This window comes from Scleropages formosus, chromosome 14 (genome assembly GCF_900964775.1).
Source record: "Scleropages formosus chromosome 14, fSclFor1.1, whole genome shotgun sequence".
NCBI classification, from domain to species: domain Eukaryota; kingdom Metazoa; phylum Chordata; class Actinopteri; order Osteoglossiformes; family Osteoglossidae; genus Scleropages; species Scleropages formosus.
In genome coordinates, this window is record NC_041819.1 from 338262 (window position 1) to 363263 (window position 25002).

At 41.7% G+C, this 25002-nt stretch overlaps 1 protein-coding gene across 2 annotated transcripts; it reads right to left on the minus strand.

Moving 5' to 3' along the window:
• Positions 1-2822: 2822 nt before the first annotated feature.
• Positions 2823-24394, minus strand: LOC108918504 (collagen alpha-2(VI) chain-like). Of its 2 annotated transcripts, none has more exons than XM_018725832.1 (28): positions 24263-24394; positions 21664-21749; positions 20237-20880; positions 15271-15291; positions 14239-14304; positions 14075-14128; positions 13816-13860; positions 13625-13651; positions 13407-13433; positions 13256-13300; positions 12910-12963; positions 12299-12361; positions 11891-11953; positions 11529-11582; positions 11333-11368; positions 11147-11209; positions 10976-11038; positions 10531-10593; positions 9890-9952; positions 9495-9545; positions 9298-9396; positions 9110-9172; positions 8973-9008; positions 8825-8870; positions 8543-8695; positions 7163-7618; positions 6685-6723; positions 2823-4095 (listed from the first exon to the last, which is right to left on the minus strand). In XM_018725832.1, the coding sequence occupies exons 1-28, from the start codon at positions 24280-24282 to the stop codon at positions 3503-3505; spliced, it is 3093 nt and encodes a 1030-aa protein (XP_018581348.1). In that variant the 5' UTR covers positions 24283-24394; the 3' UTR covers positions 2823-3502. The 2 variants fall into 2 exon arrangements, with proteins under 2 accessions (XP_018581348.1, XP_018581357.1); XM_018725841.1 differs by lacking the exon at positions 2823-4095 and adding an exon at positions 4499-5855.
• Between the last annotated feature and the right edge of the window lie 608 nt (positions 24395-25002).

A 25002-nucleotide genomic window follows, 5' to 3' on the forward strand; every position in this document is an offset into this window, starting at 1 on the left:
CAGATTGGCGTCCCATCCTGGGTGTGTCCCCCTCAGCCCCGCACCCTGCACTGCTGAGTTAGGCTCCGGCTTGCCGCAACCCCACTCAGGACTAGCGGCTTCACCCAAGTGTGTGTGGGGCTCTGTGCCTGATGCTGCAGTAACCTGCAGAAGATGGTTGAATTGTAGTTACCAATTTTCAGTAAACAGGACCATATACATTCTGAGTTTGTATTTTTAGTATGACAGACTTTACCACTGCACTGCCTTTAACATATTGCTTGATTCTAAAATTAGCGTCAGGTGTCACACAGGAGGTGTTTGTAAGTTTAACTTTTTGCATGTCTCCTGAAATTGCTCCATACTGAGTGAACTACTTGCTTCTCTTTATCTTTACAGTCACATTAATAGAAACAACATTTGACATTTGCAGGAAATTTGCTGCTAAAAGTGCACATTCAAGCATGTGCAGAGTATTCTTCTTGACAGTGCACAGTTTTGGAAGCCGTTTTTCTCTAACACACTGGCCTTTTATTTATTTTTTTCTTCTTTTTTTAAAAAATCTCTTTAGTCCTAATGTAACAACCCTCTTAAAAAAATGGATGAATTGCTTCTCCAGCCTAATCAGCTTTTGTTTCACACAGTGTTGGAGGCTGTTTTGCTTGCTTGCACTAGGAACTTCTGTTCAGTACATACATTCTCCTCATTAATGAAGAATTAATTTCTGAAGTCCCACTGAACCATTTTGTGTGTTTTTATGTCTTGTTCTCCCACAATATGAAGGAAAGGCACCTTTGTCAGTCACTAACTGTAGACTTTCAAATTAAGGCCCTCCCATTGGCATCAAGGTGAGGTGTGCTTCGTTGTTCCGAGTTCCTCTTCATTAACACATCCCCTTTGGCACTGATCCCCCTGAAATCTGCACTTTCAGTCCCTTCTGTGGTTGATTTTTAATTACTCACTTGTGGCTGCTGTTACCATGAAACACCTTACAGCTATGTCTTTTACAGTGTATTACATCTGTTGTTACACCCCGGACTGTCATGTTGCTGCTCCTTAATAATGTCCATCCCTGGAAACTGTAACTCAAACCCATCCTCGATGTCTATAACATGTGACTGGTATTCACTCTAAGCTGCTGTGATCTACCCAGTATGTAACTTTAATGGTGTTCTAGAAGCTCTTGTATTTGGTTGATCATTTTTATGATTTACCTGCTTTTCTACAACTGCAAATCAAAACATTATAAGCCAAGATTTCAGTGCAAGCTTATAACCAAACCTTTGGCCATATAATGTCTCTAATAACATCTTGTGAAATAAAGAATCTTGTAACAATACTCTTTGATATAAGCAAGAATTTTCAGTGCACTGAAGCCTGGCCTCCTTAAGCTCCTTGAACTGATACATACTTGTAAAATACATATATCTAAAACCCACTGTATTTTTTGAAGTATGTTAATAAGCCTTATTTAAACCAATTCTCAGACACTATATCTGCTCCATTTTACAGTCCGTGTGTGTTGTCCGGAATTTATCCTGCCATCATTTAGCCACTTATTTGAATCGATTATAAAATCTAAGCAAAAGACACTCAGTTTTAAACTTTTGACTGGTTCTTAATTCAGCTCTGTCTTTTAAAATGGAAAATCAGCTTGATGTCTATAACATGTGACTGGTATTCACTCTAAGCTGCTGTGATCTACCCAGTATGTAACTTTGTTCATGAGTGTTCCATGTGTTTTAAAAGGTGCTTACAAATAAAGTAATATTCCCATCTGTGACATTCATAAAAGCGGTTAACTTGTCAATATTTCTAGTGTCTGTTTCATCATTTTCTGTAATTTCTATTGTTAAACTATTAATGCATTCAGCTCAAGCATCAAGTAACAAGTGTCTCTCTGCTAGTCGTTACAGTGCATTTGCTACAGTCGCAATGAATGTGGTAAGAATACACACACACACACACACACACATTTTCAGAACCGCTTGTCCCATATGGGGTCACGGGGAACCGGAGCCTACCCGGCAACACAGGGCGTAAGGCTGGAGGGGGAGGGGACACACCCAGGACAGGACGCCAGTCCGTCGCAAGGCACCCCAAGCGGGACTTGAACCCCAGACCCACTGGAGAGCAGGACTGTGGTCCAACCCACTGCGCCACCGCACCCCCCTCGTGGTAAGAATAAGTGAAGTTAAAAAAAAAAAAAATCCTGATCCTGGTACAAAATTATGGTAAACGGTAAGAGACAAATCAATTGCTTTTAAACTCACAAAAGCATTTTAATTTGTCAAATGCCCAGCAGAGATTATTTTCTTCTTGGAAGTTTCAGAGGCTATCGTTTTGTGATTATTGACAGATACATACCTTTTTAGCAAAACTTAAATTTTAATTTTGAGAGTGCTGCCGATCAGTTTGTTGGCTCTGACAGGGTAAATTTTGAACTGGAAATAAATCCCAGATTCTTTTGTACATGAGAAAGCATGTTAAAAACACCAGTGCCCTTAAATGAACATTGACCATATTTTAGGTCTGCACATTTTAATCTTGAAATACTGCCTGCTCACTAGTTTCACTGTACTACTAGCAGATTATTCATGCATTTATACACTGTTTCATAAATTTATTTTTAAAAATATTGTATTTAGAAAACAAACACAACATTTTTCAAATGTGTAGCATGAGGATTATATGGATCCTATAATACATTGCTACATCCCTTTGACGCACTGTGTGCTCTGGCTAACAATTAAAATAGATTTTAATTAATAAAAAAAACAGCAGAAAGCTAAACATGTAATGTGTCAGAAATTAGTTAACATATAAAAAAACAGAAATCAATGTGTAATTACCACAGCTCGTTTTATTGAACAGCTCATTTTTTTACTGAACCAAAGCTTGAGGTCAAAAACAAGAGCCTGTCCCTTTAGTGTCCAGAAGAATCGGAACATTTTGCACACAAGACTGTGTACGCTGTGTTTAGATTTCTTGTTCCCCCTGAATCCATGACATTAACGTAAAGATGGAAAGATTATTTTGAAATTCCAACAGAAACATGCTTTGAGGTGGCTGGTCTTTCTTAGTGCATGAATTAGTGTTTGACTTGTTCCTTTGTTAATTCTATGAGCCCATTAACACAAAGCAGTAATGGCAGCACACAGGATTGTGTAATTCTCTTTAAGAATTCAGCAAAATTTTGCCTGGGCTTTTCATTCAAAATTTGGTACATTTTAAAAACGTGGGTGTAAATTGTAAAAGATAATTTAAAGCAGATATTGTGCAATTTACAGATACATGTAAACCTCTACATTAGCACCTTAAAGTACGTATAACATTGTTTTTTTTAAACAACCACAGAAAACCCTTCTCTGAAAAAAGAAAAAAAAATCAGAAAACAATAACTGTATCCAAATTAAACATGAAGTAGGACATTGACTGTTTGCGTATTTTTTAAGGAACTGTGACTAATTTTAACAGGAAACCCATCTCTCACCGCCACGATTTCCGCTTTCATAACATTCCGCTAACATATCCAGCGGATGAAGCGCTCAAAGAAGCTGGGTTGGGAAAGCACCATATAATTATTCCCCTTGAATATGGCGGACTTATCACCCAGTGCCAGCTTCATCAGCACCTCCTGGTCCACCTCGCCACCCATGGCGACCACAGTGGAGACGCCTCCGTTCTTGCGAATGTTACCAAGGCTCTCGTCCAGACCTTCGATGGCCGTGAAGCCATCGGTGATGAAGATGAAGGATAGTTCAGCATCACGGCGGACCTGGTCGCGCCTCACCACGTTGTCAATGGCATACATGATAGCAGAGCTCACATTGGACGAGCTGTCTATGTAGGTCATTCTACGTAGGCCCTCCATGATGGTGTCGAGCTCACTGGTCAGCGGGAAGGCCACACGGTCAGTGTTCTTGTCTCCATACTGCAGCAAGGCCATGCGGGTGTGGAGGCTGTCTGAGTCTCCCCGAGCCAACGTGAGGCGGTTGACCACGGCCTCAATGAAGCTGCGAGCATGTTTGAAGTTCTCCAGACCCATTCGCTCTGAGCCATCAAGCATGAAGATGATGTCCACGGGACGCTGGACACAGCTGGCCACAGAAGGTTCTGATGAAACAAAGCTGATGTTAGTGTCAAAGCAACAAAGCCGAGGTGAGAGTTGTAAAAATCAGTCACATTCGCAATACACACACATTTTCAGAACCGCTGGTCCTATACAGGGTCACGGCGCCTACCCGGTAACACAGGGCGTAAGGCCGGAGGGGGAGGGGACACACCCAGGACGGGACGCCAGTCCATTGCAAGGCACCCCAAGCGGGACTCGAACCCCAGACCCACCGGAGAGCAGGACTGTGGTCCAACCCACTGCACCACCGCACCCCCCACATTTGCAACACTGGATTGAAAATGAATTAAAGAGGACCATAAAAGTCAGGTTAAATTCAGAGGTTCAACTCTCTAAGGGTCTTCAAATGATTGATACAGCAGACTTTAAAAACTTAAGAACAGCTTGGTATGCGACAAATGATTTATTAGCAATTACAATCAATGTAATAGCAAAAGGCCACAAAAATGTACAAATCAAAATTGCGCATTTCATGAAAAATAACTGCCAACTAATTTTCCAGTAATATTTCCATTAGATTAAATATTGCAGTCACAGGTATATTGTGGAAAATTTTATTTGCTACAGAAATTTAGTAATTTTTCCCAACTTTTGGTACCAAGGCAAATTTATACAACTCTTAGAATTAGTGTTTAAAGCTAAGATATCTATGTTCCAGAAGTGTCCCTTTACTTCTGTCATTAATGTATTGATTACACCTTTTAGAAGTGGTATATAATCCAGTGGAAACATTATTGTCTTTGAATGAATTCTGTTTCCTGCACATTATTTCATTCCTTGTTAAATTTAAAAAGACATTCAGAACTGATTTTGTCAAATATTGTCTTTCAGTCATGTTATCTTGTAGATTATAATAACGATCAATGACATGCATATGCAAGCTAATGCACGCCTGGACACAATTCAAAGTGCAAACCCAACAATGTTTTTTAGCCAATTTTTAGGTCTCAGTTTTAGCTAATAAAAGTCTTTTATATGAAATGCAGTTGAGGATTACAGAATATGAAGTTTCGTAGCACGCTTTAAAAAAGGAAAGCCTTTGCAGGGTCAACACTGGACAGAACACACCAAATTGTTTCAGTCCACCTAGATTGGAATGAAATGATATTTTCTGCTGTTATTTTCCCAATACCTGACAAGTTTCCCTGTGTTATTTTTTTCAGAATTATTCACAGCTGAGTCAGGAAAATCACAGTGTCATTGTTTTCATAATGCCCTGTATTACTGAAAACCATCATCCATTATGCAAGAGCTCATATAACCCAATAATCTGGGCCGAGTTGTAAATCTATGCGCGTTCTGCCCCATACTGATCCAACAAGGGCAATTTTACTTTTTAGAGTGTATCTTGATGGACCCAAAAAGAACGCTCGCGATCGTCAGGTTTGTGATTCTTGCCGGTAATAGTGGTGAGGCCCAATGTGCTACTTAGGTTTTCCTGTCTAACACAGCTCAGGGCCCTTGTCAGCGTTGCCCATAATGCCGCTGTACACCATCCTGAATGATTCTGTGAACAGCTGGGCCCACTCCTGCCTCTGATGGTCCGTGCTGAACTTGGCCCGCTCTGCCGTGTAAGCCATGGTGGCCACCATCTTGCTGAAGGCTTCAGGGCCCTGCGGCTCCTCCTTCAGGGAGCTGAGCCAGTGCGAGATGTCAGGAGGCGAGCTGGGGATGAGGTTCCCCAACCACACCTCTGGCAGGGTTTCGGATGCCAGGAGCCCATTCCAGGGGGCAGCCACATCTGCAAGTGAGCGTCAGAACAGGAGCGGCACATCCCCCACTGCAGGCAAACAGGGTACTGGCTGACAGCTGCCTTGAATGCCAGTCAAGATATCCTGGCCAAGTTACACCCCATAATGCCACCAATTACATTCATTTGCTGGAACTCCTGGTTACAGCTGGCTGACAGCATAGGTCAGACAAAAAGTAAAAAAACATGTATCTTAACTACTTCAATTAATCTTTCCTACAACAAGAGCCCAGAGTGTCATGACAAATCCTCACTGCCAAGAGTTCAGTACTATAAAGCCTCCTAAGACAAAGTCATTTATTTTTGTCCACTCTAGAGGACATATGTTTTTAAGTGTACCTCTCAAACTGTACATACTACAATGCTGAGTCCTCGTTTACCTTACAGAGGACTGTCTAGGGTTTCAAATAATACCACACTTTTGGGTTGGGGCTTTGACTAGAAATGAAACTTTTTTTCTCTGTCCTAAGAAAAGAAGTTTGTTTCCTTTTATCTTCTTGTTCTACATATCCCAAGTTTTGCTACACTGAGCGTCTCATGATGTCAAAAGCTCATGTCTTGAGCGGCAGCACTGTTCTGATATTCGTCTTCCCTGTTTACATTTTCCAGCTCCAGGAAATTAAGAGCAAGCGAGTATTTATAGTGGAAAATGAAAACTTGCAAAGTCTGCAGCTTTAACTAATCTCACAGGCCTCCGAGATGTTTAGCGAACTGCTCTCCTGTTTACTAAATCGGACGGGAAAGTGGAGCCCAGTGATGAAAGTGTTTCGTGAGCATGCCAAGTTGCAACATAACTGTAAACTGTGTCATGGAATCTTACCCATTTGGCAGGGGAGGTCTGGGCACACAATTAGTGGATCTGGAATATAAAAAAAAAACCAGAGTTCAGGGGCACTTCAGCATGTAAAAGTTTCCAGAGGTGTAAAGTATTCCTGGACACTGTACTGAAAGGGTGCTGTAAGCAAACAGTGGAACAGTTTTCTTTGGCTCGAAGTTAGCTGGACAAAGACATCTGGTCATTTGGATGAGGGCTGATAATCCCCTATTAGGACATGGTGGACAGGAAGCAGTGGTACAAACTGAATGGAACAATTCTGCAGTGAACAGCTGGTGTATATCCAAAAACATCTGTAGGCTTTCGGGATAAAGTTGGTATATTCTCATGTGATTTATGGTGTTGTGCCTTCTGTTGTTTCTTCCTAAGGGCTAAACATTCTGAAATGGCTGCCAGCTTTTAGGGTGATGTGTCAGTGTCTCTAGGGCAGCTGGGCGAGAAGTGAACGGTCAAGGGGGCTCACCGGGGCAGAGCACGGTCTCAATCTGGTCAATGAACTCCTCTGCCACCAGCTCAGTGAAGCTGGTCAGGGACTTGACGCGGTCCTTCTTATTACACGTGATGGATGACAGGGTCTCATTGTCTTGGCCCTGATGGAACACGTCACCGATGCCAATGGCATTCACATCCACCCCAGGGCTCTCGCAGAGGTAGCGCAACAGGGAGTCATCGTCACGTGGGTCGTAACGCCCGTCCGTGATCACCACAGCTGCCACCCTGGCCTTTGCCCGCTGGCTGCCCCGTATCAGATTGTCATAGGCGAATTTTAGGGCTGACGGCGTCCAGGTGCCCCCGGCAATCCACTCCAAGTTCTTCACCGCCTCCTTGAAGGCAGAGAGGGAGTTGATTTTGGAATCGTTGAGATGAATGACCTGGAAGGTGCCATTGTGGCTGTACTGAACCACACCAACACGTGTTCCTGGAATGAGAAGAAGGAAGACACATAGACACATGTATGAATCCAGAACTAAAAGTCAAACTCATATAAATAAGTGTTATATATAATATAAGAATAAGGCAAAAATCCATATAACTGAAATAGGCAAAACTACAATTTAAGATCAACCTTCAGGTTCATTGTTTAATACCAGATTTCCGTTGTAACTTTTCTACACCAACAGAATATACGTTGTCAAACTTTACGCATCACGGTAAAAAAAAAAAATCATAACGGAAAACAAAAAATACGCTGTCGCAAAAATGTTAACGTTGCAAAAAATATCTTCAGTTACTGATAGGAACTATGGATGAAGAAGGATGGTGACTGGTGCTGAAGACATTGAGGGGTGTTTACGTAGGCAGTAGATACTCTCCCTCAGCAGACAGGGAGAACTTTTGTACTCAACCAACCAAGAACAACTTAAGGGATCACTGGACTGATAAAGAGAGAACATTTAGGTGAGGCTCCACTTCAAAACAATTTAAGGTTGTTAAGCTATTTACACTGATTTACCAATTTATGCAGCTGGGTAATTTTTACTGGAGCAATTTTAGGGAATATTCCTTGCTCAAGGGTACTCCAGCTAGAGGTGGCAATCAAATGCTGGTCCTTTGAGTCCAACATTGCCACCGGTTACATAAACGTTAACTACTTACAATGATTTACCCATGTTACCCATATATACAGCTGAGTAATTTTTACTATATCCATTCAGGTTAAGTACCTCGACCAAGGGTACTACAGTAGTAGTGCTATTCAATCCTGGGTCATTACAGTGGATGGTAGCTCTAACCACTACACACCTTGCTGGTGCTAAGTTGTTCTTAACCATTTATGATGAATATGCCCACTTGCTCACCATCCCTAGTCACTGTTTACAGGGGGTGTGATTGGTTACCGCACCTGTCTCAGCAGCAGGGTCCTCTGCGATGGAGCCCATCCTGTTAAGGGTGTTGATGACAAAATTCTTTTCCAGGGTGAAGTTGGACAGGCCCACGCTCTCTGAACTGTCGATCACAAAGACGATGTCGAGGGCTCCACAGACCTTCTCGCAGTCTGTCGGAAGGTGTGATGGGGGAAATGTAAACACATAGGGTGCCGAATGTCGTGTGTTATGTACTCTGTTCCTGACCGCTTAAAGAGGAACACTGCGGATCACCTCCCACAGAACACGCAGTTACTCACCGCAACAACCGCACGTTTCCCGGACGTAGGTCATGACATCACATTCCTAGGAATGGTTCAGATGTAGTTCAAGTGCTGTATTTGAAACTGCAATGCTGTCATGCACGCGTGTATCTGTGGAAGAGGATGTTTTGAGGAGTGTACTCACAGTGAGGCCAGGGTCACCCGGGAGGCCACGGTCTCCCTGAAACAGAGAGGGGGCAGGTGAAGTGTGAGTGCGGTACACACACACTGTACTACTACATGGCACAGTCTATCTTTCCTTTGGTAGCTTGTGGAACTCACATCATTTCCAGGTTCCCCCTTGGGTCCTCTTGGTCCAGGCTCGCCATCAGGTCCTGGCTCACCCTAGAGGACAGCGGGAAAGTTTCATCAGGCAGAAGAGGCTTTACAAGAGAAATGAACCGCCAGGGGAACCCCAAGCCTGAAACCTCTGTTGGATTTCCAACAGCGGGGTAACAGAGACCACTCACCGGTTCACCTGGCAGGCCTTTAGTGCCAGGTTCTCCTTTCTGCCCACAGTTGCCTCTGCTCCCCTGGGCACCAGGCTTTCCTTTTTCACCACGGTCGCCCTGAAAGTATGGAGAAGTGAGTCTATATTTCAGTAAGCGCCCCCGTACCTTTTTCTCTTTCTAGTTTCCTAATAGAGCGGTTTGTAAAGCTGTTGTACCGTGGGCCCTCTTGGTCCGGGATAGCTGTACCCAGGCCTTCCTGGATCACCCTAAGAAAACAGAGCAATTAGATCTTTGTGACACAAAATACAACTTCAGGCTCCCCAGATCTAACAAAAATGATTTCTGGATTTATTTCTGAGATTTTTAGGAAGCTATGCCACCCCTAAACATGTGGAATCATTTAAAAGCACAGAATGTCCTCTATTGTAGCATGTAGACTTCGGGATATTAAAATATGTTATCTATAGTGGAAAAAAAAACTGGGTCTGAGGAGGACATAAAGATTTAAAAACAATGTAAATAAAAGTTTAAAGAGAAATCCAAACTTTTTTGTCAGTATGGCTGATCCTCAATTTTTTTTTTTTAATTCTAAAAATTAACTTGTCTTTACCTTGGGTCCTCGTGGACCAGGATCTCCCCTGGGCCCAGGATCGCCTGGTTCTCCACGGGAACCCTGAGACAGAGAGTTGAGCCATATTTACCCTATGGTGGGGTTACACCATGATCAGGACTCAGTGAGAAAATTGCATTGAATGCTGGGGATTATAAAGCCCACTGAAGTGTTATTAATTTGCATGAATTTTGATGGCTTGCACCAATGACAGGATAGCTCAAGAGTCTGAATCATTTGATCAGAAGTATTCAGAGCTCCCATAAAAGGTCACAATGACAGGAAAAAATGTACCCTGCACCCTTCCAAATACAGGAAAGGTTGGTTGCTCAGAAGTTTTTAGAAGTTACTGTTTTCAGAAAAAAGACATTATTATATTTGTGTTTGTGTATTTGACCGAGGAGCATGGTGGCTCAGTGGGTTGGACCAGGTCCTGCTCTCTGGTGGGTCTGGGACTCAAATCCCGCTTGGGGTGACGGACTGGCGTTCTGTCCTGGGTGTGTCCCCTCTCCCTCCAGCCTTACACCATGTGTTGCTGGGTTAGGCTCCAGCTCCCCACGACCCCATATGGGCCAAGTGGTTCAGACAGTGTGTGTGTTTGACCAAGTGCATGATTTCAGATCTCAGGCTTCTCAGCTTACATTTCTCCCTTGTACCCCACTGTCTCCTGGAAGACCCCTTGGTCCCGGTAGCCCGATATCTCCCTGTTAAAAACACAGGACCAGTTGTTGGACATGGGACATAGACACTTTCTGTGTGTATCCTCCCTCTGCCCTCCACAGAAGGGTGTCTGTGCTGCATTTCAGTCACGCAATGTAAGTGTTTATGTTTCATAGTTTTTAATAACAATTTGTAAAAAATAATGGAAATGGTGGTATGTGACAAATTAACTGCACTCTATAATCACGTGTATGCATCCAAATCTATCCTTCTGTTGATGTAATGAACTTTTTGTATTGTCCTCTGAGATGTAAGTCACTTTGCAGAAAGGCATCTGCCAAATTAATAAATGTAAAAGTACATGTAGTGTCACAACCCCTGGTACAGCCTCAACCGCCCTGTGCCTCCATCAGAAGTCCTCCTCACCTTGGTTCCTTTATTTCCTGATTCCCCTGGAAGTCCTCTTTGTCCCTCTGGCCCAGGCTCACCCTACACAAAAAAGGGGATTCACATGTATCAATCATTTCCTCTCCTGCATGTCCACCGTAGACTGCACACATTGTTTATTACATCACTGTGATTCGCTGCAGCAATCACCTTCTCTCCTTTCGGTCCTGGACGTCCAGGTGATCCCTTCAGTCCAATGTCCCCCCTTCTACCCTGGTGAGAACAAACATACACAACATGACACACAAAATGATGCAACATTTTGGAAAATCCAAATGACTCTGAGGAACATTTTAAAACGTCACTTATGGAACATATATTGAAATGTTTTCATACAGGTTCCCCTTTTGGCCCAGGTTCTCCTGGTGGTCCCTGAAAAAACAGATAAATTGAATATGTTAATGTATTATAATCATTTATTAATTAGCAAATAAACAAAGCAATCTGCATCATATGAGCAAGTGAATATGAACAGTGGTAATTGCTATGCTTTTCTATGACATAGCGGACAGGTAATAAAATGGGTGCTTACTAAAGACCCCTTCTGACCGGGGTACCCGGGTGAACCTGGACTTCCTCGCTCACCCTGTAAAGGAATTTCATTATTGTTCATTACAATCTGATATAATGTTATAACAATCACATGGTAACCATGTCACTACTTGGTGTGGACATTCAATCAGAAGGGAACTCTATTATATAGGCGGCATGAAGAAACAGGTTTATCTACATGTCTGTCATTTATTGTTTACAAAAAATTTGGTTTACAGATAAAAACCGCTTCTGGTTCCACCAATGACAGTCTGAGTTGCCGGGAACTGAAGCCTCCTATGAAATAGTATGCAAGCAGCTGGAATATTGTGCTATTTCTTGTGTTGTTATCATCTTCTGCACCTTTGGTCCTTCTTCTCCTTTTTCACCAGGGGGTCCTGGTCTCCCAGGGCGACCAGGGTCTCCCTGAAAAACAGTTGATGGTAATGCTAGTTATGGCATGTTAGTTATTAGTTAATATTCCCATGTCTTTGAAACCTTGTTGTATGCCTAAGCATTTTTCATACTAATGTGTTAATACAAAACATATGTGGTGCATTATGAGAATATCCAAGATCAAGAAACCCAAAATCTAAAGCACAAGAGGTATGAAAATGCACAGTTCTATTAGCCATGTTGCAGTGAACTGATTATGTCTGGGAGAACTCAGAGTATTTAGCACACCCTTTTGGAGCATAGTCCAACATCTGAAAAACCCAGTGGGCTGTAGACCAATAAAAATCTTAAAAACAAAAAGTTATGAGGAAAAACCTTTTCTCCATCAAATCCAGGCGCTCCATCATCGCCCGGTTCGCCAGGAAAACCATCAGATCCCTTTCAAAGACAAAATAAATACATTCTTTGTGAATACATTCTGTTTGTAGAGAATGGAACAGGAATTCCACTTGAAAAAGTGTATCTTGTATAAATGGTACAACTTAGATAGATAGATAGATAGATAGATAGATAGATAGATAGCAGGTCAAAACAGTGGAAGCAGACCTGATGTTCAGCAGAAGATCATTCCAAAGCTTTGGAGCTAAAAGAGAAGAGCGATCTTCTCTACTCTGTCTGGGAAGAGGACACAGAGAGAAGGACGTAGTATTTTGACTGAGCTGGAGAGGATGGATGGCAGATGCCACAAGGCCTGTCAGCAGAGAACTGGACAGGAGAACAATCTAAAGAAACCTGAAGACGAAGCTGAGTAGCATCCCCAGTGAGGAAAGGACCAATATGGGCATGCTGCAAAGGGAGAAGAAACAGGTCTGGGCCAGAGAAGAAATGAGATGAATGAAGGTGAGAGATCAAGAGGGATGGGTTGAGTTCATCAATGTAAAACAGTATTACAATCCACAAGAGTGACAGCTAATCCTACTACACACCTTTTCACCTGGATCTCCTTTGCAGCCATGAGGTCCAATTCGTCCAGGTTTACCCTAGAAAAGAACAGTAACACTCATCCTTAAGTCTCTTAAGTCATTACACTGGTCTCTGTCCAATGTGTATGTTGTTTTTTTTTGTTTCTGTGCTCTAATTCTGTAGCTGTACAAAAGGGTAAAAATTTTAAGTAGATTAACATTGGAAGTCACTTTGGAGAAAAGCCTCACCTAAATGAAAAAATCTTTAGTTAATGCTGACAATATATATTATTTTATAATGTTAATTAAAATTGTTATAGTGTCTAATATATACTGTGTCTTCAGCGTGACTGAATTAAAAGAGTCTCACCTTCTGACCATCGGTGCCATTTCGGCCTGATTGACCAGCTACACCCTAATGATTGGAAAGAGTTTAGAAAATTAAACGTCACCTTTTAATCAACAGTTGTGGGAAATCATCATTACAATAAATTTCTGGAAGATTACTAAACTAGCTTTACCTTGCTGCCTTGAAATCCAGTGTCACCCTGTGAATGGCAAAAAAAGAAAAATTTGTATGAATTTAAAAAAATATACACTGAATTGTATGAAGAAAATTAAGTAAACGTGATGTGATTTTTTGTTAATGTTACTCAGTAGGGGCTGTGCTTTATCAATATAACAGAAACAACATTATCAAACTATTATTTAGAAACCATTATTTGAAAAGAAAACATACCTTTTCACCTTTATGACCAGGTGCACCCTAGAACACAAAAGAAATTAAATTCAACTGATTTTTACAGAGTGCTTTTCTCACCACCATGACAGAGCCCTGAACAAAGTTTCGATTAGTATGTGAAACAATCGTTTTAGATGACTGTTAAATATATCAAATGCAGACCTTTAGGATGAAAACAGAAGACTAACCTTTGCACCAGGACGACCAATTGGACCTTCGATACCAGGGTCACCCTGCAAAGCACATCAGTGGATAACATTGAGCAGCAGGGGGTGAACAAACCATCACTAGGTTGTGTTAGACTGCTACACACAACTGGTTAAGTCCTCTTAATGTGAATCAAAGAATGGCAGAATCTCTGCTCAACTGCAGAAAACAGGAGGTGCTTGTTCCTGCTTTTATTTGTGATCTTTCTGCTTGGTTGATACAGGCGGTTCATAAGCTTACCTGCCGACCTTTTTCACCTTTGGGGCCGGGACCACCGCTGTCTCCTTTAGCTCCCTGCAAAAGGTCAAACAGTCAAACAGAATGTGATGCCCATCAGCAGGACCCATGCAACAAACATATGCAACACTATGTATAGTGTGCTTCTCCTCTGGGTTAATGCTCACCTTCTGACCTTTGTGACCCCTTGGTCCTGGAGGGCCTGGTCTCTCTAAACAACTCAGTTTGTAGCACTGCTCGGCGGATGGGCGGGGACAGGAGGGTCACAACAAAAGAGTGAAAAAAGATTGAAAAGTCAAACCCTGCACTCAGCTCTCTATGACTTACACAAGAACAAAACAATTAAACATGTTAATAACTGATACGTGCACATATACATGCAAACATTTTTATACATGGATATATATATACACAACTTACATTCAAGATACACAAGAAAAGATGTTATACCCCATGCGTATTTTTAAATGGCTGTACACAATAAATAATATCTAGATAAAAATATAGATTAAAAAAGTAAGCGTATACATTATTATAAAATATATACACAGTAGTGGTATATATAATGATTGCCTGAAGCCAAATATCTATTCTGTTATAATTTTGAGACAATACAAATTCAGTTCAATACACTCACCCCTTTCTTCATGGAGTAAATTTCCTCCATATAATAATAATAATAATAATAATAATAATAATAATAATAATAAAATTGCTGTTTCAAATATAATACTGAATTTATATTAATCAATTGTTGTGATTGGTGGAGACTGTGAACATAAGACATTCTTTCATGTTATTTATGCTGAACATCGTTGCCTATGCCTAGATAAATTTATGGTGTTCCGTAATTTTCTTAAAACTTCCCAAGAGGGTTTATTCTGTGTTAAGTTATTTGTTGCTGTGATGGATAACTGCGAGAGTTGAGTGTTCACAGGCGGTTGCACTGCCTGTCGAGTGTTTGCGAGGATTGCGCAAAGTACATTGATGGCAGTACAATTACCACACAGCAGGTAGAAGTGCTGCTACACAGTATTTATAAGCCTATTGTGTGGAAAAGCGGCAATACATCTCCACGGGCCATTACAGCAATTTTTCATTGTATAAGACCCCATTATGTGAGGGATGAGTGCAAATGGTCCAGGGAGAGAGAACAGGCTGTCTCTGATGGTCCCATGTCATCCTGTGTGGTGTCTCACCTCTTTATAGGCCTGATGAAGCTGTGAAAGTAAACAAAGAGAAGCACATTAATATCCAACTGAAAATATAAAAAAAAGCACAGCTGTGATTACATAACAGCGGGATTCATCTCATGGCACCAGAAGGTACATTTTACAGAATACTATGAACAGGCCCAGCGATACCGTGCTCGTATTACGCATTCATTTACTGCAGGGTGTGTGTACTTCCTCTACATTCCCTGCCAAGACAGTGCAGACCACAGTGCTCATTGCACCAGGCAGAGTGCAATGAGTGATGCAGTTTTCCTGAAAATCTTCTGCCCAAAATAGAAAATAGGTAGTAGCTGAAATGATGCCTCCATCATGACCATGGGGAGAAAACCCTGAAGTTCAATGTTGTTGCTTCTCAAATGTCACTGATTTATTTTTGGTATTGACTAGAGCCCAGAAATGTCCAAGACAATCGAAGGAAATTAATCTGGGGTCTCTCCTTGACTCCTGCTCATTCTGACCACACTTTTTGTATATCATTTTTCAACACAACAAGATAGATTAATTTTTGCATTTGAGTGTTGGTACTGGGGGGGTGCGGTGGTGCAGCAAGTTTGGCTGGGGCCTGCTCTGTGGTGGGTCTGGGGTTTGAGTCCTGCTTGGGGTGCCTTGCAGCAGTGGCATCCTGTCCTGGGTGTGTCTCCTCACCCCTCAGCCTTGCACCCTGTGTTGCCGTGTGCGTGCGTGCGTGTGTGTGTTGGTATTTGTGAAAGCCCTATGAAATCTCCTGAATTTCTCAAAGCCATAAAACAAAATAATCAAAGTTGCCTGTATTGGGAGGGTAACTGGATTTTTCTTGGGTGGTTGTCAGGTGTTATGCACTTTGCTCGTTGTACACCTGCACCTATTTATGTTTTAATTACAATGTCTGTATGTCGGCAGGGATCTAAAGATGATCAACGAACAGAAGAGACCAACTGTAATCACTTCAGTTACAGACAGCAAGACATTTCCGCAACCTAACCTTCCACAACGGTAACCTTGAAGCCTTGTTCATAAAACACCACAAAATTCACGTCGAGATTCTAACTGTAATTTTATTTTGACTGTGCATTTACCATAAGCAAAAGATTGCTATTTACTAAGAAATGGATTTAGTACTATTAAATGCATAGAATGTCAGGTCATGGTGTACAGCTGTTAAATTAATGATAAGTCTTTTAAATTATTCGCTGTTTACTCTCGAGGAATTTAGCAACTTCATAACCGATTTAGTCATTAACCATGACAAAATAATCCTGATGGGTGATTTCAATATTCATATAGACGCGTGGTCGGATAGTCTCGCTAATAGTTTTACGACTCTCTTAAACTCCGTCGGTTTTACTCAAGTTGTTACCGGTTCTACTCATTCCCGTAACCATACGCTCGATCTCGTCATAACCTACGGCGTAGATGTTCATCATGTTAATATTATTCCTTTAAACGAGGCTATTCTGATCATTACTTTGCGGATTAGCCCGGTAATTTCCTCTACAGTTATTACGTCGAAGCCACTGATTACTTAACCTTTGACCTACCTGTGCCGTCTGACATCATGGTAAGACCAAATTCGTGCGGCATATTGATGAAAATACTACTGTTAAAACTGTTGATTATATTAGAATCTCAGATTTTGGAACGATCGTAGATATTGATCAAATAGCTTTATCAAAACCCGTAGGCTTCCGCGGCTGGTGTCAACTGACTGGGGATTTAACTCTTTTGGATTCAACGCGGTAGAATCTAGAAGAGTTAAATCCCCAGTCAGATGGCTTTAAATTATAATTCGGTGGTAAAATTCGCCCTAGACTCTGTGGCTCCACCAAAAACTAAACTTATTCGAACTGTAAGAAACTCGCCGTGGTTCAACAACTCGTGCAATAAGAATGTCGTAAATCTGAGAGCGTAATGGCGTTCAACTGAACTAAGTGTTTATTATGTAGCCTGGTCCGATTGTCTAAAAAAATATAAAAAGCACTTTTTCATGCCAGATCTGAATACTACGCAAAATTAATTGATGAAAATCAGAAGAACCCTCGCTTCCTGTTTAATATTCCATCGCTTACTTAACTGGTAAACACAAAGATAAACAATGTGTATTTCTGCTACAATTACTAATAATGAATTTATGTCGTTTTTCAATATTATTATTATTATTTATTTTCAATAATTAGAGAATATCTGCAAATCCATAATGCCCTCCAGCCCAAGCGCTTCTGACGATAATATTAGTTGTCCGCACCATCTCAGTGGCTTCGACGTAATAACTGTAGAGGAAATTACCGTGCTAATTCGCTCTATGAAAGGTACAACCTATCCTTTAGACCCAATTCCCACTAATTACTGAAAGCCGCGGCTTCCATGTTTGCAGACCCTATTGTTAATATTGTTAATACGTCGTTACTAAATGGCAGTGTTCCAAAAGCGTTTAAACTCGCCGTTATTATAATTTAGACCCCTACTAAGAAATCCAAAATTCTAGAAGAAAAATAGTAGCTTCCCAAATTGTAAAATATCTTAATCATCATAATATATTTGAAAAATTTCAGTCTGGTTTCCGCACTGGTCACGGCACTTACAAGTGTTGTTAATGATACTCTCATTTCTTCTGATGCTGGTCAGATCTCTATTCCTATGTTACTGGACTCGAGTGCTGCATTCAATACTGTAGTCTAGATCATAGTATCCTACTGAGTAGACTTGGAAACCTGGCTGGACTAAGAGGTACCGTTCTGAAGTGGTTTGATTTGTATTTAGCTATTTGTACTGAAATCTGATGACTGCACCCCCTCTGTCTCAATGACAGTTCAGTATGGTGTGCCACAGGGGTCTGTGTTGGGGCATTACTGTTCTCACTGAATATGTTACCATTGGGTGACATTATTCGCAAACACAATGTGAATTTCCATTCGTATGCCGATGGCACACAGCTATATGTATCGTTTAAGTCTGATGATCCATCACATGTGGTGTCATTAGCTAATTGTTTTACCAGTATAAAATTATGGATGAGTAAATTTTTTTTAATCTCTAAATGCCAGTAAAACAGAGGTACTTGTGGTAGGTGGTGATGCCAAAACTCTTGACATAATCACATCAATCTTTACAACAAATGGTATTAGCTTCAAGCTTTTTGCTTGAGACTTTCATGTCTGCAGCTATGTCTCCTTCTCTTAATGTAATGCATAAATTGTACTTTTGCTGAGATGTAGGTCGCTTTGGACAAAAGCATCTGCTAAATGAATAAATGTAAATGTAATGTATAGATTGTGTCAAGGACTTGGGTGTCCTGCTGGATGGAAAGCTGTCATTTGTGTCTCATGTAAATGCTTTGACTAAGTCGTGCTTCCTTCAGTTAAGAAACATAGCTAAATTGCGGCGATTCCTATGCAGACGGGATGCTGAGAAACTGGTTCATGCTTTTGTTTCAAGCAGACTGGATTACTGTAATGCTTTATTGTTGGGTTGTCCATACCAGACTGTATCCAGGCTACAGTTGGTGCAAAATGCTGCTGCGAGAATTGTCACTAGAAGTAGGAAGTTTGACCATATAACACTGGTACTTAAATTGTTACATTGGCTCCCGGTCACATTTAGAGTTGACTATAAAATACTACTTTTGACCTATAAGGCAGTACATGGCACTGCTCCGGCTTACCTTTGTGAGATTATTGATTCTTATAGCCCAGGACGATATCTTCGTTCATTAGATGCAGGTTACCTTAAAGTACCTGTGATCAATAAGACCTCAGTAGGAGGTTGCACCTTTAGTTACAGAACACCTAAACTGTGGAATAGTCTACCAATTACTGTCAGAAATGCCCCGTCTGTTTCTGTTTTCAAATCCTGACTAAAGACTTACATGTTCACTCGGGCATTCCACCTCGAAATGTAATTCCACTTGCCTTGGTTGTTTTTTTTACCACCTTTATAAAAATGCATAATAAATTAACTTAAGTAACAAATTACTAACTCTGCTCTTTCTTCTTGTTGAGCACTACCTTGCTACATAAGACCTGAGGAGACCGGCCAGTAGTGACAGACGAATCCCAAACTGACTGAGGATGATAACCATGTGCCATGATGAACGAGACATTCCATGTTGAGCTGGGGATCCAAAATAACATTTAGCAAAAATATCATTATTACTTGTTAAACCGGCTTACAATTGTTACTTTTCTAGATGCCCAGAGGTTTTTTTTCTCCCTCAACCTTCAGTTCGGAGTTTTTATTCCTTTCCCCAGTGGCCAGTAGGAATACTTATAGCTCTATAAAAGTACTTTATTATGGTAGCCATTAGTTGACTGTCTTCTTTGTATCTGTTTTTCTTGCCTTATGCCTGTGTTAAAGCGTTCTGTGTCACTGCATGAGAAGAGCGCTCTATAAAAATAAATTGAATTGAATTATTTCAGACACTGACACTACAACAGTGAGCTGTCAGGGAGATTATTTTGGACATTATTTTTGCAAGCTGATCCAATGCAAGGAGCCTCTAAGGGACAGCAAAGGAGCAACAAGAAAATGATCATCAGAAAAGCAACGCAATAACCCAGAACAGTATCTCAGGGTGTTCCATCAACATTAAAACACTACAGACACAGTTCCACTAAAACTGAAAACTGAAGGATTTTGTATTCCAGTGTCTGTTTGGTTTGTCACACTGCTGTTCAGGAAGTGCCCAGCAGCTTGGACAGTGGGATGGAAACTGCCCCCTACTGTCACACCAGCTTCTTTGCAGATAGCTGAGATGGCAGGAGGCTGATTTAGAGTTTCTCTGCTTCCTTAATGAGGGATGCAATAACGACAGCATGTCACACCAGGTGTATAAATCTAGAAGACAATTTCTGTGTACTTTAGTGAAATATACTGTCAATTTGATGTCATCCTCTGGGGGAAAATGCTTTACCTTAAACAAAACAATGACAACAGAAACCATGAGAAGAATCCTTACTATTCTTTTGATGATGGTGTCACTTGTTGAAGTCATAAGCTTGGGGTTGTTGTCAGCGAATGTGACGGCGATGTAATGGTCGCGGAAGAAGTCGACCGGGGAGCTGGCTGCCTCCCTAAGGCCGAGCTCATCTATCTTCTGGCTGGCTGCCACGGAGAAGATTTTGATTCCCTCATCCCTCGCCCGGTCCGCTGACGCCTTGATGCCACCGCAAGGGTTGCCTGTGACGTGACCGTCTGTGATGACTACAGCAAAGTCAGCGGTCTTCTTCCCCAACTGGACATCATTATCACCGCGGTGGACCAAGCTCCCTCTGTGACTCACCATCTCCTTGGTCATCCTGTCTAAGGCACAATCAGTGAAGGTGCCCTTCCCTATATATGTAATGTTTTCAAGTCTCTTTGTAAAATCGCCCTTGTTGGTAATTGGGCTGAAGACAATCTGATCCTGGGAGTAATGCAGACCACCCACAGACCAGGTGATCTGCACTTGTCCCTTGTAATTCTTGTCTTCCAGCTTTTCGGCAAAGTCCTTTGTGAACTCCTTGATGCTATTTACCAGGCTTCCGGGCGGAGGCTCTTGGAGAGCGATGGTCTCGGAGGTATCAAGGACAAAGTAGAGGTTGATGGGGCACTCGATCTTCACTGGAGATGTAGAACAAGCATGAGACACAGAAATAAAATTCACCTGAACTACTCAAACTGGGGGCTGAGTTTAAGGGGAAACTTTTCAACCACAAATGGACACAGCCTGTCCCATAAATATGGTATTCTGCTATGGTACAGATAGAATTCTTATTATGATGAAAATGTAGTTCAGAATAACAGCAGTTTTTTTCTGTTCAAGATCTCTGAACATAGCCATTGTTTGGTTGAATGTTCCTTGTAATGTAATGCCTTAACAGTTATGTCAGAGATGCAACCCCACCATCCCTTAAACTCCTTAGTTTGTAATTTTTTTTACTCTTTTGTCATCACATGCAACAAGCATAAAAGCATATAAACACACATTATAACATAGTATTTGCATAATTTTTCTGAGTATGGACTCCCAAGGCATGGCTTATTGCTCCTCTGGGAGTACTCTTTATATGTACATAAATATAATATATTATACACACACACACACACACACACACACCACAAGATTTATTTAGTTCCACAATCACAGTGCTTTTACCTAAACTGGCACTGCATGAACATCAAACTATGAAAATGTAAAATGGTGATATTTTCCACATTTGGGTCACATTCATCCTTCTGTCTTGCACAGAAATTGCTCATGTTTCCAGCAAAAGGCTTCAGTTGTATGGTCTGGTCCGGCATATTACCCAGTGTATCTCCAACACAAAGTGTTCGGTACATATTCAGCTAAATGGCAGTACAACAGCACACCTGGGGGGTGGAGGGTATGCGGTGGGCACTCACCAAGGCATTCTTTACTGCTCTGACCCCACACGGCCACTGCCAAGAAAACGCTCAGGTAGATAATGCTTCGATGCATGTTGTATCCACTGGGTTGCAGTAAAACAAGACAGACACATAAAAACTCAGATTCAGTCTCAGACATGCCTTTCACTGCTGGGGGGGCACCAGTAAAGCACACATACACTAGTACAGCAAGAGCCTTTCTCATTGCAGATCAAGACCATCTTGGGGAGAGGGTGTCCAATTGCTGCAGTTTTTTAAAAATAACTGAGGATCTGCAAATATACAATAAAATTTTTAAAAAAGCTTTTGAGAACAGATGTTAAACTGTAGTCTCAAGCTATTGCATGAAATAAACACGCAAGACTTTTGTGGGTGTTGTTACAGTGCGGTCATATTTATATTTACAATACATTTATTCATTTAGCAGATACTTTTCTCCAAAGTCATACATCTCATAGAAAATACAATGTGTGCATTGCATTAGGAGAAAGAGACATATTTGTAGACGTGTGATTCTTAAGTAGAGTTAGTTCGGTTCTTTCACCTACTCGAATCAAATTCAAGACCCTGGTTATTGTCTACAAATGCATCAATAGAACTGCTCCCAGCTATTTACAAGACTTGATCAACCGCTACACCCCAGCCAGACCCCTTCGTTTGTCTACTTCTGCTCGCTTTGTGGTCCCGCGCATGAAAGTTTACGGTAAAGCATGGAGGTTCTTGGTTCTGGCTCCGTTGTGGTGGAATGACCTTCTCCTGTCACTCAGAACTGCGGAGAAACTGTCTACATTCAAGAAGGGTCTGAAAACTCACCTTTTCTGGACCCACTTCGCCCAAGATCTCTCCAGCTCATTTACAGTGTAATTGTTCAGGCACCGTAACTTCATGATCATCCCCAGATACAGCCTTTTATCAGCCACTACTCCATCATTGTATTTGCTTGTTTATCTTATAATATTAAAAAGAAAAAATTAAAATTGGTGGGAGGGTATCGGAATTTGCCTATCCTGTGTCTTATGCACCTACTCGAACGATGAACCTCGGTGCAGCAAGTGGTAGGGAACAAATTAGGTTTACTTGAGACTTTCATGTCTGCAGCTATGTTATGTTAATGTAAATTACATAAATTGTACTTTTGCTGAGATGTACGTCGCTTTGGAGAAAAGCGTCTGCTCAATGAATAAATCGTGTAAATGTAAATGTAAATAAAAGAGATACTATATACAATCTAAAGTACACAGACCGACACCTCGACTGCTAATTGATTTAATTTAAATTATGAATCAGTTGCTGATTGGACTTCGTTGACGATTACAGACCCGGAGGTTCCCGCCATTCGATGCGATTACGTCACAACTGCAGGTGTCGCGACGACGAGAGGTGACGTCACGTCGGCGCGTGTGGAGGTGACGCAGAAGAGGAGCTACTAGCAGATTTGAAGAAAGATTCAGCAGACTGTGATAGTGTGAGGGAGCGGAGTTTCAATTCGGTTCCCAAGGGAGGGCGGGCTGTCAGGGTTTCAACTCACATTAAATTATTAGTATAAAAATAAACTACTGCACTTATGATGTCTTCAGGCAAGGCGATTTACACTAATTTACACGGCAGGGAAGTACCACTAAATAATTCAGGGTGTACAACATGATGTTGATGTATCTGAAGTTCTACGTCTCGTCGTGTATACACTGACTACCGAAGTTTACCCTGCGTCGTACGTCGCTTTTGAGTAACACGTCCGACAGCGACACGGGACTCAGTAAGTTCAGCAAGAGTGGTGTTAGGACTCGAACTCGCAACCCTCACATCACAAAATATCAGCCTACGGGGAATAATTCGGTCGTTCATAAGTTAATAGCTTTCTCTAGTATATCCAATGGGAACACAATGAAGCAGGCGGAAAAGACACGTTAACGTTTTCCATGGAAGTAGCAGTTTTATATGAACGATGCCACGTTTTACTGGTGCTTTTCAAAAAGCGCTGGAATTTAAGCCCGGGCGGGAATGCTGGAGACACGCAGGAGTTGGTAAAACCACGGTAAGAAATCCGTGTGTGGACCTTTGTCTTGAACATCATGGCCAGCAGAAGACGCCGGAGCGGAGACTCTAGAATCTCTGCTCTGAGTCAGTAGAAGTGTCCCGAAGAGCAGCACCGCTGTCTTCCGCTCAAGGAAACTTTACTAGTTCGAGCTGTTGGGACTGGACCCCCCCCAAGACCCAGAACCAGGAGAGAAACCCAGCGACACAACCGTTCCCTCCTCTCCTCCCCCGTCATCTTCCAAAGTTGTTGTAAAACAGCTCTAATCGACCACACTGAAAGGACACTCAGTTCTCTAAAAAAGTAAATCATTTACTAAATGTTCTACAAAATAGAAAACTTCAATTTATCCCCGCACATAATATATAAGACATTTATATATATATATAACCTTGCATATCCGGAACAATGCTGCAGTTATGATAATTTGATTTAATAAACTCGCGTTGTAAAGAAGCGCGAATTACTAGTACCTCTCTCTACGTCGCGCGCATTTCATTTTTATTTTTAAACACAAGCACAGTCTGGGTTGCTGCAAAGTTCCAAAAAGCGCGCACTCACCTGCCCTGCGACGTGCTCATTCACACATTCCGAGGAGAAAGAGCGATAAAGTCCGGATAGTAAGAAACTTGTGTGATGCGGCTCTCCGCTGGACTCGCACACTCGCCGACAGACAGTCAGAGTGGTCCCTCCTTGCACCAGTCGCCAATTTGTAACAAGGGCGCTGTGCGTGGCGTGCCGATGCTGTCCGCAAGGCGGCGCTGTGCACCCACATCTTTCCTAGGCCTTCCCCATTGAGAACTGGCAAAAATTTTTTCCGTGGAATGCAATTCTTGGCAAAAAATGTGCGGAACACTGGAGGTACAGCTGAAGTTCAATGAAATGTAAAGTAATGCAATATACCAAAGAAACAAAATTGTTTTAATTAGAGTGACAGAGAGTGTATTCCACTGATGTATGGATGAGTGACCCATTAAGTAGTGTATCAAGCAGTGTAAGTCACCTTGGTGAATAAGGTATGTGGGCTGATAACACTACGCAGAGTTCATTGGAAGTTTTTTTGGCCATCAAACCTCTGGTGGTTGACAATGTCATATGTTGCAGACAGATCAAGGAGGGTGAGGATTGAGGAGAGGGAGGCCACTCTAGATGACTGGAGAGCATCAGACACTGCCAGCAGCACTGTCTAGGTGGAATGTCCAGCTTTGAATCTAGACTGATATCTGTCAAGGAGATGGTTTGGGGGAGGAATTGATCACAAGTTGCCCATTCCAGAGTTTTTGACAGGAAAGGGAGGAGGG